The 14,641-nt window shown below is 57.7% G+C and overlaps 1 protein-coding gene across 2 annotated transcripts in view; it reads right to left on the bottom strand.

The window, feature by feature from the left end:
- Positions 1 to 341: 341 nt before the first annotated feature.
- QSOX1 (quiescin sulfhydryl oxidase 1) overlaps positions 342 to 14,641 on the bottom strand; it is a 38,536-nt gene continuing 24,236 nt past the window's right edge. Inside the window, exons 7-13 of one of the 2 annotated variants that reach the window (XM_032463612.1) lie at positions 14,190 to 14,324; positions 12,213 to 12,342; positions 8,835 to 8,957; positions 7,908 to 8,055; positions 4,209 to 4,388; positions 1,978 to 2,201; positions 342 to 1,147 (exon numbers count right to left, since the gene is read on the bottom strand). In XM_032463612.1, the coding sequence (XP_032319503.1) occupies positions 1,139 to 1,147; positions 1,978 to 2,201; positions 4,209 to 4,388; positions 7,908 to 8,055; positions 8,835 to 8,957; positions 12,213 to 12,342; positions 14,190 to 14,324 (949 nt within the window). In that variant the 3' untranslated portion in view covers positions 342 to 1,138. Of the gene's footprint in view, positions 2,202 to 4,208; positions 4,389 to 7,907; positions 8,056 to 8,834; positions 8,958 to 12,212; positions 12,343 to 14,189; positions 14,325 to 14,641 lie in introns of both variants that reach the window. The other variant, XM_032463611.1, reaches the window with a different exon arrangement.

Consider the following 14,641-nt stretch of genomic DNA (forward strand, 5'->3'; position numbering starts at 1 on the left):
CAAGCCGTCTCCTTCCTGGAGACGTAGGAGACCTGGCTGACGATGGCCAGGCAGCTGCAGGCAAGGTTCCTGGAGCAGAACTGAGAGCCCTGAGGCAGGTGCTCCCCGGGAGGGTGGGGGCAGAAGGAGGCGGGATTGCGGGGCTAGAGGCACAGAGAGCTCTGTGGGCAGTGGAGGGGGGCGCCCATCCAGGAGAGAGGGGCTGGGACAAGGGCACCTTGTTCCCCGCAGGCCAGGGGCTAAGTGAGCTGGCTGGATCCCAGGTGAGGCTGGGTTTTGCGCATTCTATCCAGACCTGGACACTATGTCTCCAAGTAGCAAGTTAAAGAACACACCGGTGCTTGCCTTAACGAAAATAATTTATTCCACAGCCTCCCTAACAGTGGGGTAGCGTGGGAATCAGCATGTGTACAGCGCTGTCCTCCTCCTCTCTGAAGCTTTTAACCTCTACACGATGGCAGGTGGGCCCGCAAGGGGAACACTCCCGTCATTCCAGCTCCCTCCACATTCAAAGATGAGCATCTATTTCGGAGACTAAAATCAAAGGCCAAAAGACCCAGCTCTGAGAAGGGTGGAGACCAATAGGGAGAAACCAAAGCACATTCAAAGCAAACGCTTCACTGGACCTCTCAAAGCTAAGGCACTAGAGGCCCCACCAGCTCTCCCTAGACCCCACACCACCTGCTGGTCAGGGCCCGCTGAGCCAGCCACTCCCCGCGCCCAGTGCCACCACACCAGCTCCAGCCTGTGCCCGTCCTGCAGCAGAGGTTTGAGAAGGAGCCAGCCAGAGGCTCTCCTCCCATAGACCTCACCTGGGAGACCAGCATGACTTCCAGAAGCTTCCATACCCCACCCTAAAGCCAAACCCCGCCCAGGGGGTCTGAGGGGCTGCAGGACAGGCAAGCGCAGAGGCCAGAGGTAGTCCTTCCTTCTCTGGTGCAAAAAGTTCTTCATATCCAGAAGGGAGCAGGATGGACGGAGTCCCGGGATGCGGGGAGGAGTTCCACTCCAGGTCCCCCAGCCCCAGGGCCCCTCCTCGGGAGATGGGAAACTTTGGAAACTGTGGCCTCACTTGCCCCAGTTTAGGGCCAACACCAAGCGGGAGACATTGAAGCTTCAGCGAGAATGAGGCAGGACTTCAAATAAGCTGAAAAAGAGGAATTTGGTGCTGAGAGGCCAAGGATGGAGCCGCCCAACCCCATTGCCCAAGGCTGCCCTCCCCCTGTGCTAGCAGATGACCCTGGGTCCTGTGCATGTCTTCGTGTCTATGGAACACCCCTTTCCAGAAGGTGCCAGGAGGTTCACTAGAGCAACTGGTTTTCCTGGATTTCCTTGGACAAGGAGCAAGGGAGGAGGGGAAGAGGGTAGGGGGCGGGAAGAGTCCCTGGATGGCAGCTCCCTCTCTTGCCCCCTCCCAAGTTGGACAGTTCAGGCTGTGAGGTGGCTGGCATGGCCCTTCAGGGCCCTCATCCTGGTCCGGAAGTAGGTGTACACGGCCAGCAGGCCCATGAAGGACAGGGAGTAGAGCCCCACACAGAGGCTGATGTCCAGGTGGGAGATGTTCCCTTCCAGCACCTGCAGCCACTGGCCCTGCCTGGCCCCCGCCTCGGGCTCCCCCTCAGGGATGCTGGCCAGCTGCTTGGAGCTGCGGCCCACTCGCCTCAGCTCTGCAGGGCCTCTAGGGAGGTTCTTCTCGGCCAGGAACTCAGCCAGCAACACGGCTCCTGTGTCTTGCCTGGTCAAACGTTCCTGCCCTTTTGGCTGCTGAAGCTCTGCTATGTGCTCAGGAGGTCCCCAGTCTGGCTCAGCTGTGGCTGTGCCAAGGCCAGGGTGCACCTCCTGGGGGTGACTTGCCCCAAGTCCCTCTGCTGGAACATCTGAGACAGTGGCTCCAGGGAGCTTTGTCCCTGGGTCCACAGTGGCCTCAGCCTTCTCAGGGCCCAGAGTAAAATTGCCAGTCGCCAGCTCCAGCTCCACCTGCTTTGGGGGGACTCCCATCCTCTGTGCACCCCTCCGGGGGCTCAGCCCAGCTGAAGGAAGGTCCAGGACGATGTTGCTTGGGGAGAAGTGGGTCTTGAGGAAGGTGAGGGTGTTGCCCAGGTCCCACACGGGTGCACCCCGGAGTTCGTTGTGGCAGGCAGAACAGAGCTCGCGGGGCGGCCACTGCACCTTGGGGAACTGGGGGTCCTCGCTGGGGGCACCTGGGGAGGAAGCACACACAGGCTGGCTGTGACCCACTGGCCACCCGACAACGCAGACCTCATTCTTCCATTTAGAACGGTAGTTTCCCCATCTGCAAAAATGGGGCACGAGAGGGCAGATGAAAAACCTAGCACAGGGCCTGGCCCACAGTGGAGCCCAATAATAGGGCCTTGCTGGGCGCCGGGCAAGAAGGACTCCTTCTTGCCCCTCCCTGCCCCAGGACCACTGCAGTTTCCCTTCCAGTCCCTTCCCCGTGTTAACCCACAGTCTCCCTTTGCGGACCTCGCTGCTGGCCTGTACCCCGGGACCAGATGTGGAAGAGAGCAGGGAGACTCAGATGACCTGTCTCCCAGTCTTTGGTTGGTCTGCTAGTATTTATCTTTTTGTGTGTTTTCTGAAATTTCCCAAGTCTTATACAGTGGAGATACATTCATTTTGTAATTAAAGGGAAGATGTTTTTAGAACAAGAGTTCAAGGCACAAGGTAGTTATGAGGCATTCTCCTTTACCCCCCTCTCCCCCGGCAGCCCTCTGGGGTAGGGAAGAGTTAGTGGAATTTCTGCCTCAGGTGGGCCCCAGGGGGTGGGGTGTGGGGGTGTGGGGAGGCCTGGCGCCTGGACGGGGGTGGGTGGGGGAAGAGCACTCAGTCAGGAAGTTGCCCTGCCCACCAGGCTTTTGGAACCCCAAGCAGGGCCGGTACCGTGGGCAGAAGCCCAGGCTGCGTCCCAGAGGGCCTGCCACGGGCCCCTGGCCCAGCGCCACCTGGGGAATGCCAGTCAGCCCACGTCTCTCGGAGGAGGCCCCTCTTCTAGGGAATTTAATAGTGGAGGGAAAGGTGCTGGCCAGAATGAAGCAGCAGTAGCAAGTGACGTGAAAAACAGAATGGTTATTTTGGGGAGGGAGCAACGAGCAGATTCCGAGGCTCTGGCGGGAAGCGATGCTGACCGGGCCCTGCAGTGTGAGCGCTCCGCTTGCACCTGCTCACTGTTACTAGCTGATCTGAAAGGAGCCCTGTAGAGAGAGCAGGCTACCGCCTTCCTTCCGAGCCCCTCAGCAAGCAGCATAGGCGGCAGCAGCTGGGCTCTGAGGGAAGCTGGGAGCCTGCCTGCTGAGGTCATGGGGCTGGAGGGTCAAAGGGAGCATTTGGTGGCAGGGGTGGGGCAGGAGGAGAAGGGGAGGGGGGAGACACAGGCATGTGTCTGCTTTTCAAAGTCCACCAGGAGGCCCCAGGAGATGAAGACCAAGTGCAGCCCCTGCACGGCCACCTGCTCCGCTGCTCCTTCAACCCCAGCCCCGCCCCCGGCCTCACCCCCGCGTCCCACCCCTGAGGGGTCTGTGGCAGCCAAGCCCACTTCCTCTCTCCCCACAGACAAGCCCAGGCTCCCACCTGCAGATGGCTCCCTCCCCACCCACCAGCTTCTGGCCACCCCCATCCCCAACCCCAGTTTAATGCCTTTGCCTGTCAGACCCATCAGACTCCTGTGCACGGGGAACAGAGAACACTGTAAATGAGGGCAACTCAGAAGATAAGGGTCCCCGCTGATATCTCTAGGAAGGACCTGGTTTTTCTTTTCAAGCACATTTTATCAGTAGACCCCTCCCAGGGGGTGGAAAGGCCCAGTTTTCTCCTCTCTATTGGTTTGAGTAAGGGACCAATGGCCAGAAACCTCAGCAGAGGAGGCAGGAAGGGACCCCAACAGGCCAGAGGGAGGGGCCCTGGTGAGGGGGAGAGAGTGAACAATGGCGTCGGCACTGGAAGACCAGAATCTCGGGGTGTCAAAGCTCTGTTTCCTCATCTAGAAGATGGGTCTGATGATACTGACATGCGTCAGCAGGGCTGGCAGAGCGCGCGAAAGGGCTCCGGGCCTGAGGGGCACCGTGAAACATGGGGTGTCACCTGTGGGCAACAAAGTTCCCGTCTCCTGCCTCTGGTCCAAGACTCCAAAGTTCCCCCACCTCATCCTCCCCCTGCAGGTGACCCCAGCCTTGGAGGTGGCCCTTCCTTACCTGCGAGGCGGGCATTGACCTTGTTGTGGCTAGACCAGAACCAGAGGGCGGCGCTGTTGGGACTGGCCACCAGGTGCATGGAGGCAGAGGCCATCTGCTCGAAGTGGCGCGCGCAGTCCCGGCAGCCGAAGAAGAAGCGGACGTAGCCCCGGATGGCCTGCAGCACCTCCTGGGCCTTGGCTGCAGGGGAGAGGACACGCCAGTCACGGGCTGCTTGCTGCTGCCGGCCCCAACGCTGCCCCCGCCACAGGCCCTCCGTGGTCACCCCTGCTCAGGGAACACATACCCCAGCACATCTATGAGGGGCCCAGGGTCTCCGTGCCTACTTCACCTCCCAGGGGTCGCTTTGAGTTGATCCCATCTCCTCCCAAACTCTTAAACCTCAGCCTCTCTTTTCTGGCACTTATCCAGGCCCGCATCACTTACTGACAGGATAAAGTCCAAACCCATCGTTGACATGCTCAGGCTCTTTGAGATGTGGCTGGAGAGGAAGGCGGGGCCAGAGTGCCCACCACCCAAACCCTGGGCCTCTACTCTGCCCCTCCTGCTTTAGGCTTCCTGTTCCAACTTGCTCCCCATCATGCCTCCTCCCCAGGGCACTACAACCAGAGTCCCTCCTGATCTGGCTCTGCACACCCCCTAATTTGTCTCCATCTCCACTCGGCCCCCTATTCCCTCCCACTGGGCCCTCTGGATTGGCATCAGCACAGGCTCTGAACACCCTCCACCTTCTTGCTCTGACACCTGGCTCCTCCCTGAAGACACCGCAGTTCCCCCAACCCACCCCTCCTAAACCCCTTTGTCTTCCACACTTCAAATAGCTCAGGGCTGGAGGTGGTGGGAGTACCCTCCCTCCCTGCTGTTGGCTGCTTCCAAACTCTCTCTCCTTCCTGCTGCAAAACTCCTTAAAAGCCCATCTCCTACTCTCACCCCTCCATCCACTGGGACTCCAGCACCCTGCTCTCTGTCCTGCCTACCCTCATTCCCTGCACCATCAGGCAACTTCAGGGCCCACACCAATCCACGCCTCAATTTTCACCTCCGCGTCCCCCTCGGCTCCTGCATCTACCTCTGCCACCACCCCACCGCCTGCCCTGCAGCTTACAGACTCACCTCCCACCTGCCCTCACGCTCTGGACCTCACCTGCTCTCACCTCCTCCAAGATTTTACTCCTGTAAATATTTTCTTTTGTTATGACATCATCAACTTCTCCCTCGCGTGGAAGAACGTATACCAACAGGGTAAAAACAACTACAATAGAGAAACCCCTTCTCTGATCCCAGTGACACCCAAATCGCTCCCTCATTATCCTCAATTTCTCCCCTGCTCTTCTCTTCAGCCCAATCCACCCAGGCCTTTCTCTCCTCTCATCCACCAGAACAGCTCTGGCCAGGGAGGTCCTCACCTGGCACCCCCCTCCCCGGCGCAGCGCTCTCCCTCTTGGAACTCTCTATTTGGGGAGCCCTCTTCAAACCGCAATGGCTGCTGCTTCTTCGTCGCCTTTGCTGGCCCCGGGTCCCCTAGCAGAGGTCTGGGTGCTGAATGCCCCAGAGCACAGGCCTCAGCATTCTTTTCTGCCCACCCACTAATGGGCTCAGCCAGTCCGAGGCCACGGGATTTGTATCGCTACCCTGGACCTCTCCCCAGAGCTCCAGACTCAGCTGTCTCCATCTCCGTGCAGATGCCCACAGGCACAGACCATTAAACATGCCCTCCCCCATCTACTCCCCCCCACCCCTGAGCCTTCTCATTTCTCGGCCCACAGGACCGGCATCCACCCGACGTTCAGGCCCAACAAGTCCACGGTCCAACCAAAGTCTCTGATCTTGCATTTTCTTCATCACTGAGTCCTATCAGCTCTATCTTTAAAATACCCCCCAAATATTTCATGTGCACACCTACTGCTCTAGTCCCGGCCACCACCACTAGTCTCCTGGGCCAGTTCCACAACTTCCCAATTGGCTGTCCTGCCTCCATCATGAGCCCTGTGGCCCACCCTCCACCCAGTAATCATCTCTAAAGCATTGATCGTCTGTATCACTCCCCTGCTTGAGGTCTCCAGGAGATTCTCATAATGCAGAAACTGAAATCCAGCTCCCTCCTTCACCAGGACCTCCATGTGCCCACCCCTTTTGCCTCCCCCACTCCCAGGCCCTGCCACACCGGCCTCCTGTGGGTGCTGCAAACACGCCAGACACGTGCCCTGCGCTTGCTAGTCCCTGATCTGTGTTTCGGGCTGCACAGCGTCCTCTGAAATTCTCAGGCTGAAGTCCTAACCCCAGTACTTCAGAATGTGACTGCATTTGGACAGAGGGTCTTTAAAGAGGTGACTCAGTGAGAATGAGGTCATCGGGGTGTATCCTGATCCGATGTGACTGGTGTCCTGGTAAGGAGAGGAAATTTGGACCCAGACAGGCACACACACAGTGAGGACCACGTGAAGATGCAGGGTGAAGATGGCCATCTATAAAACCAAGGAGAGGCCTCAGCAGAACGGACCCTGCCAACACTTTCGTCATGGACTTCCAGCCTCCAGAACCGAGCAAATGCATTTCTGTTGTGCAGGCCACCCGGGGTACAGCGCTCTGCTATGTGGCCTGAGTGGACTCAGCCAGGAAGGCTCGTGGCCTGGATGTCCCACTGCTGCCCCCCTCTCACCAGTCGGGTCTCAGCACAGGGGCACTGCCCCAGAGAAGCCTTCCCCAGCCAGCCAGCCTGTCTAAACACAGCAGCCCCTCCCCAGCCCCTCTCCCGCACCACTTGGCTCTGTCTTCTTCACAGATTTATCATCACACCTGAAATGATCTATCTGTGTGTTTACTGTCTGCCTCCTGCCACTGGAATACTGTCCCCTTGAGGTAGGGACTTCTGGCTGCATGCACCGCCATACCCCACCCCCAGAGCAGGTTTGGTTCTCGGAGACACTTCATAAATACTGGCTGACAGACTGATGGCTGTCCGTGTGCCCAGCAGCTCCTCTAATTCCCCCTGCCTCTGCACAGGCTGTCCCCTCTGTTGGGGACCCTGTCCATCAGCTGACTTTTACTTACATCCTCTTGCCCCTCCAGACAGCGTGGAACACCCTCCTCTCCCCCTTGGCCCTGGGCCCTGCAGGGCAGCCCTCGGCCCACCTGTCTCACAGTCCACTGGGAGAAGGGACATTTCCTGTCTACCTCTGTATCCTCCAGGCTGAGCCAGGGCCTGGTCCCCCAGTGAACGTGGACTGAATTGGACGTCCACCTGTTCGGCTGTTACGTGTGGCTGTGAGACAGTGTGGGTCATGGAGAACAGCTGTGTGGTTTGGGGACAAAACAGGGCAAAGAGGGCAGAGTGTTTCCCATAGAAAATGATTTTTTCAGTGGGAAATACAGTAAAATTGTTCAGAGTCCATGGTATCAGCCACATAAATTGTGAAAGAGACCAAATTCTTTTATGGGAGTATAAAAAAATAGAACCACAAATTTTTCATGAAGACTAAAAATAAAGCAAGCTTGCGGCTATGAGAAATCCAGGGATAAGCTACACACCCCCGAGTCTGGTGGCTACTCCAGGCCCGCCCCACTCTGGTTCCACGCTGGTCGTGTGTGGACAGCTGCAAACGCAGACTGCCCTAAGTCCAGGCCTGCAGCAGGGAGCCAGGGGAGGGCAGGGCAGGGCGGGGCGGGCTGAGGCACGGGGTGCACAGGCCCCAGACTCACCTGTCTCTTGTGAGGGGTCGACATTCTGCCGAGCTGCCTGCACGGTCAGGAAGTGGAAGAGGAGCCACAGGGAGCAGGGAAAGCCCCGGAAATGCGGCTCGCTCCCCTGGCAGCCGACCCAGTTCACCTTCTTGGCAATCACACTGCCCTAAGGGACACATCTGAGTGTGAGTGCATATATAGAGAAGAAAAAGGAGCTGGCATGGGGGGTGGGGAGAGTGGCTTGCAGGAGACTCAGAGGTCAGCACACAGTCTGAAGACAAACGGTCCCTCTCTCAGTCTGTCAGTTTGACAGTGGCATTTCCCTTTCACTGGCTACGTCTGTCAAAGGAGCAGCAGATCTGAAAACCCAAGACACAGGTCAAGCCATGTCCTTATTCCAGCCTCAACTTTCCCATCTATAGAAGGGGTTGATCTCCGAGGTCCCTTCAAGCTTTGACATTGCACACGTCTGCAAGGTTTTGTGCCTCTGCTGGCTGACACGGCCCACCTGTGTCAACAGCTGTGTGAGCAGGAGCCCAGAGAGCTGCCCATGGAGAGAACCAGAGCGGATGAGCAGGATGGGCCTGGAGGCAGCAGAGAGCTGTAGTTAAAATCTCTCTCACACCGGTGGTCTCACAATTGGTTCTAAACCTCAGCGCAACCGCTTACGGGCTGTATGATCTTAGACAAGTTGCTGGACCTCAGTGTCATCATCTGCTAAAGGGGGCTATGTCTGCCTTCCCCCAGCGTGGTGAGGATTGCATGAGGTATGCGGAGACAGCTCAGTAAGGAGCAGGTTACTAATTACTAATGGAAGGACCCAACCAAGATCACTGACTCCTTCCTGAATGCAGGCTGGTGACGGAGGAGAGAGGTGACAGGGTTAACCCCTTCCACTCCCAGAGATGGAGATCTTCCTTCACCCCCAGCCCACCCCGGACTCACCTCCTTCCTGTTGTCCAGGGCAGTTTTAAAGAAACCGTAGGGGATTTTCCTTCTCTGCTGTTTCCTCAGCCAGTCATTCACGGAGTGCAGGAAGTTCTGGACTAAGGGCTGGCCAGGGTAGTACTGCAGGAGGAACAGGCGGGCTGCAGGGTGAGACGCCATCCCTGCGGAGTCCCACAGTCCCGGGGAGGGCAGGGGGCCAGGCTGAGCTGGGCTGGACCTGTCTTTTGGGGATGTTACAAAACTACTAGGAACACATTCTGCCTAAGACTCAAACGCGGGCTCCTCCCTACCTTTACTCTGGGGCGCCCAGGAAGGCACGGGGGAGGGGTGGCAGAGGCTCTCAGTGGCCCTCTCCAGGCTGCAGGCGCCTGGGCTGACCCCTGACCACATGCCCACTGGGAGGAAGGCTGAGCACACGGTCCTCTGCTCAGGTGATCTGCTAGAGCGGCCGACTCGCTGGCTAACTGGCCGGCTGGGCTAGGCGGGCAAATGGGCTTTCATTTGCATTCCACGGGCTGCCAGTGGGCACAAGGGAGCCCAGGGGCTTACAGCCGAGATCCAGATCTTGATGGGAACTCCCAACAGTCTCTGAGGAGCATGAAAAGCTACTCTGACAATAAGTCAACCCAAATCTGATTAGTATCAGCGCTTTAAAACCACAAGGACTCCAGGGAGGAGGACGGGTGCGTGTGCACACGTGTGGGCAGGCACAAACACACCCAGGGTGGGGGGCGGGGGAGAGAGAGAGGAGGACGCCTAGCAGAGCAGGTCAGATAAACCACCAAGAGGCAGGTCAGGAGGACAACAAGCAGAAACTTGGAGGGAAAAGAGCAAAGAAAACATTTTCGAGAAGAAGGGTGCTGGAGACAGGAATGATCACTTAACAGAAAAACCTGCCAGGGGACCCAGTCCTCTGAGAAAGCCATGGTGTACTCTTATCAAACCTCCAGGCTGTCCCCCAGCGGGAAAAGTGGCCAGAAGGAGCCCTGCGCTTTGATGTGCTCCCTCTCGGTCACTTACACGAGCCTCGGGGCTCTCAACCCAGATTTACAGCTTCAAGTCAGCGTTTCTCACTGACCTTCACCCACTGTCCTGACTTGGATAGATGACGCCCTTCAAGGCCACAGTGTCAGAAGGAAAGATGAATTAAGGGGCTCTGGACTACGGGGAGTCACGGTCTACCCAGAACAGGGAAACCCTGGTGACCGCACGCCACCCAGTGGCCAGTCGTGCCAGCTGCTTCCATGAGGGAGCAGGGAGACCCCGGCCGCAGGGCAGTGCCACAGCTGACAGTTCCCCAAGGCTGAGTGGGCAGAGTGGGCTCTGTTACCCTCCAGGGTTTCCGTGCCCCACGCACGTCGTGGGTAAGGGCATGGGTTAGACGAGACGTGGGTGCACATCTCAGCTCAGCCGCTCACTGGCTGGAGGACCTTGGACAAGGTGCTTTACCCCTCTGGGCCTCCATTTCCCCTCTCTGTGACGGGGTAACGCTAGTTCCCACCCCCTGGAGTTTGCTCTGAGAAATACAGATAAGCTAAAACACAGAGGAGCACTTTGCAGAGTCTGACACCCTGTGAGAGCTCAAGAAATGCTAGCTGCTACTTATTACTACTCAGCAAGAAGCTACCCAAGCCAGGGGAGGCCGGAGTCCTCGCGGTCTCCGGGCTGTGCTGCACAGCTCAAAGAGAGCCCCCCCAACAGCCCGCGCCCCGGGCCTCTGCTCCTACGTGGCGTACGCCTCTGCCCTGAGGCCAGCCCGGTCCTCTCAGGCTTCTGGCGGGGAGCACGGCTTCACCCCCAACTCCCGTGGGCAGCTCAGCAGGACCACGGAGAGGGTGGTCCTGTCTGTCCCACTCAGACATTTCCTGAGCCTCATTCTCTCCCCTCACGCTGGCTGCAATGGCCCCACTAGGGGCCAGACCAAAACCAGCTTTGAGTCCAGCTGTGAGATGCAAACAGCAGGCAAGAAACAGCTCCCCTGGGGAGAGTCCTTCAGCGTGGACTGGACTGGGGGCTGTGGGTCCCTCTCGGCACTCGGCGGCCCCTCATATGCCAGGAAGGACAACACACAGAACTGCTGGAGGCGTTTCCCTCTGATTCTCTGGGCTGGCCACCCCAGGCCCCAGCGACCTGGGGACCAAGCGGCTCTCAGGGACTCTGAGGAAAGGCTCTAGTATCAGACTGGGCTGAAGAGCAGGGCCCAGTCTGTGTGGGAGGGACGTCTGACTGCCTCAGACTCCACAGCACTATGATGAGCGCCCACCACCCCACGGGCTGGGGCCTCAGTGTAACCACACGTGCGTGTGACTAAGCCAAGGGCGCCAGGGGCGAGGGGCTGGCAGTTCCCAAGGGAAGGCCATAGATGACCCCCAGAGGTAGCCCCAGCTGCCCACAGACCTGCACTGAGAAGGAGGGGCTCAGACCTGGCACCCAGGGCCAAGGGTGGCTGAGTCAGCACTCAGCCTCCGAAAGGGACCAGAGCCCGCATCTGACTCAGCAGTCCTGGGCAGCCAGAGCATGGGCTTTAAGTAGGGCAGCGCTGGCAGTGGACCCGGAGCCAGAGGCTGGGAGGTGGCGGCAGCAGGTGCAGAGGGAAGAGGCAGTCTGCATCTCACCTTCAGACATGAGGGAAGAGCAAGGCAGAGAAAGGGCACAGGCTCTAAACCTGGGACCTCAGGTCAAATCTGGGCACACCTCCTAACCAGAGGCCTAGGGCAGACCATTTGAGCAACCTGTGCCTCTTAACTGAGGGTAACACTTGCCACCCTGTGTCGAGATTAAGAGGGTTAAATGCCTGACACATATCAGGTCCTCAGTAAGCAGGAGCTACACTTCCTGGAGTAGCCATGCTGGCAGGAAACTGTACAGGAATAAGGAAGGCATGGCTAAGGCCAGGGAGCTGGGTCAGACTCTGGCCAGTGTTTGGGATGGAAAAGAGTAGATTCAGAAAAGCCTTCTTTCCTTCACTGTGGGGTCCATGGGTCCTGCTTTCCCAAGGACCACAGTGGGGAGTGAGAGGCCACACTCCAGACTCAGCCTGAGGTAGAGACTCAGGCAGGCAGAGCCACAGGCACTGAATTGGCTGGGAACATCCCCAGACAGGGAATACCTGGCCCTGTGTCCCACCCACCGCCCTGCACAGGGTGGGGTGGGGGGAGGGGGTCGTCCCTGGAGGTGCAGGGCCGGCGTTGGGTGTGGCTGAGGCTGCAGGGTAGCAGCCCGTGGTGGACCGGTACAGCTACGGGTCCAGATGTCCAGCCAGACCACCAGCCCCTGACGGAGGAGTTGGGCTGACTCCTCCAGGCGCCTGCATGCAGGGATGTGCACTGACCCTGGGTGGAGCTGCCGGACAAAGGAGGCCAGGGCCCTGCTCACCTGCGCCAGCACTGCCATGAACTTTTTCAGGGCCACCAGGCGTTGCCCCTCCAGGATGGAGAACTTGCCCACTTCTACCCGGAGTATGTAGTGCAGGGCAGATTCCAGGTCAGCCATGTAGATCTTAGAGCTGAGGACCCAGAGGGAGCCAGAGAGAGAAAAGGGTATTAACCACAGGGCAAGGGCTGGGAAGGTGCACTCAGGGCCAAAGGAGAGAAGAGGAGGCACTACTGATAGTCACAGAGTCCTGTAAGTTAGCACTTGACTCAGACAGTAACTAGCTGTGTGACCTTGGGTGAATTATCTAACTTCTCTGAGCCTGAATTCCTCATCTATAATATGGGGATAATAAATTGCTCACAGGTAGGCTGCTGAGAGAATTAAATGAAAGCACAAATGCAAAACTCTCAGCAGCTCCTGGTACAGAGTGAAGTTCCCCCTCCACAGGTCAGCCCCTCCCATCACTCACTAAAGCTGTTTTAATCAGGCCACTAGTGGAAAGTTGAGCTTCATTCTCTGTTCTGAACAAAGACCCCTAGGGACAGACAAGTAGACTAACAGGGGCACCCACACAACACAGTTCTGGAGAAGCCGGGCCTCTTGGAAAGGCCAAGGGTTTGGCTGCCCACCAAGGCTGGGCACAGGGTGTGGGGGGTGAGCAGAGCACAGTCCCTATTTATTTGGGGGCTGATCCCAGCCCCGATGGAAGGGTTGCAGGCTCCAAGTTCGCTGCTCCACCCCGTGCCCATCATGCTTGTGGGATCTGGGCTCGGGGCCCCGATGGGAATGGCTGCTCCTCTACCCCTGCCTCCTGACGCCTGGCGTGCATTCTCACCTTGTCCTACAGTGGGCTTGCTCTGGGAGCTCAGTCAATTCAATCCAACCCTCCAGCCTCAGTGCCTCACCTGCAAAATGAACCACTCACTCCTGCCCCACCTGCCTCCTGAGGTGGCGGGGAGCCAACAAGCAGCTAAGCAGTGAGTACTGTGGCCACTTGCCCTTCATTTGCTGCCAAAGTCCCCTCTCTCTGCTCCACTTCTGTGTCCTTGGGCCTCAGTTTACCTCTCCGTTCCTGTGTTCTACCTCAAGAGCAGCCCTCTGAGTAAAGGAGAAATTGGACAAAGTACCCAGCAGAGCCTGGCATTTAAGGCTAGAAGTGTCAGCTAGCGTAGCAATTTGAATGACCTGAATAATCATAATGACCATTCCCACCTCTTGGCTTCTCTTTCCTTCTTACCTGATTTACTAAAAAACCTCTTCATAAGCACTTTCCACTCTTAGAGTCCCTCATGCCAGGATGCAAAATCCTTCCCGAAACCAGATGGCCCAGCCCCCAATCCTCTTGTGCAGCCCCCTGATGGGGCCACCTTCTGGACTCAGCTCTGAGCTTCCTAGTCAGCCATGTCCACCTGGCATCCTCGTGTTTACAACTGTGCAGGAAGACACGGGCTACCTCAAAGAGTAGTGAGCTCCCCGACACCAGAGGCATTCAAGTGAGATCAGGTGTCTTCCTAAAAGCGATGCTGTGAAGGCCCTGCATCTGCCCTGCACAACTGATATTCATGGTGTCCAGCGCATTGCAGCTCTTCAAAAGTATTTGAAGAAATACGTGCTTGGTTGGAAAGTTGTTTGGAGGCTGCAGATTATCATTCCAAGCTGATTCTACTTGCTTTTGAATAGAATTAAGCTTAAGGAATGTGGGCATCATAAAGTATTCGTTCCAACATGAAGGGTACAGTCGGCAGACATCGGGGACACTGCCAGTGGACACTGCTGCTCCCACCATATCTAAGACTCTCCTGTGTATGGCTGGCAGCCGGGGGCCCCCAAAGTCCAAGACCAGCACTCAAGCGTCTGGGCTCAGGGTGGCATGTGCCAACTCATGACAAGGAACGGAGTGTGTGAGGAAGGGGAGGTCTGTGATCAGAGGAGGGGGTGGGGAGGGGAAGGGAGGAGGAGGACCAGGTGCCGCCTTACCGATCTGCAACTTTCCACACGGTGGGAGCTACCATACTAGTGGTGGTTGGTGCAGTCGTGGTTCGCACAGCCTCCCGGGTGCCCCTGGACAACCTCTGCAGGTAAGCGGTGTAGAAGGGCCTGGATTCCACAAGTCTGTCAGGGAAGGGAACAGTGGAGGAGCGGCAGTGAGCATGGAGAAACAAAACCTCAGAGCTAACTCACGTCACGAGAGGAAGCGGGTGGCTCATCTGATGAAAATGTTTATTTGAACTTGGTTCGGTCCTATGCTGGGTGAGGTCAAAATCAGGGCACCCCTGCCTCATGTTAATCCTTCTATTCACTGCTCATGCCGTGGGAAGCCTCCCTGATGACAGACTGAAGTGAAAATCCCTCCTGGGAAAGAGGCTGGGCCCGTGAATTCCTCAACCTGCCCCGGAGAGGCAGTGGGACAGGGCACCTTCAGGAACAGG

Source organism: Camelus ferus, chromosome 21 (genome assembly GCF_009834535.1).
Source record: "Camelus ferus isolate YT-003-E chromosome 21, BCGSAC_Cfer_1.0, whole genome shotgun sequence".
Lineage (NCBI taxonomy): Eukaryota > Metazoa > Chordata > Mammalia > Artiodactyla > Camelidae > Camelus > Camelus ferus.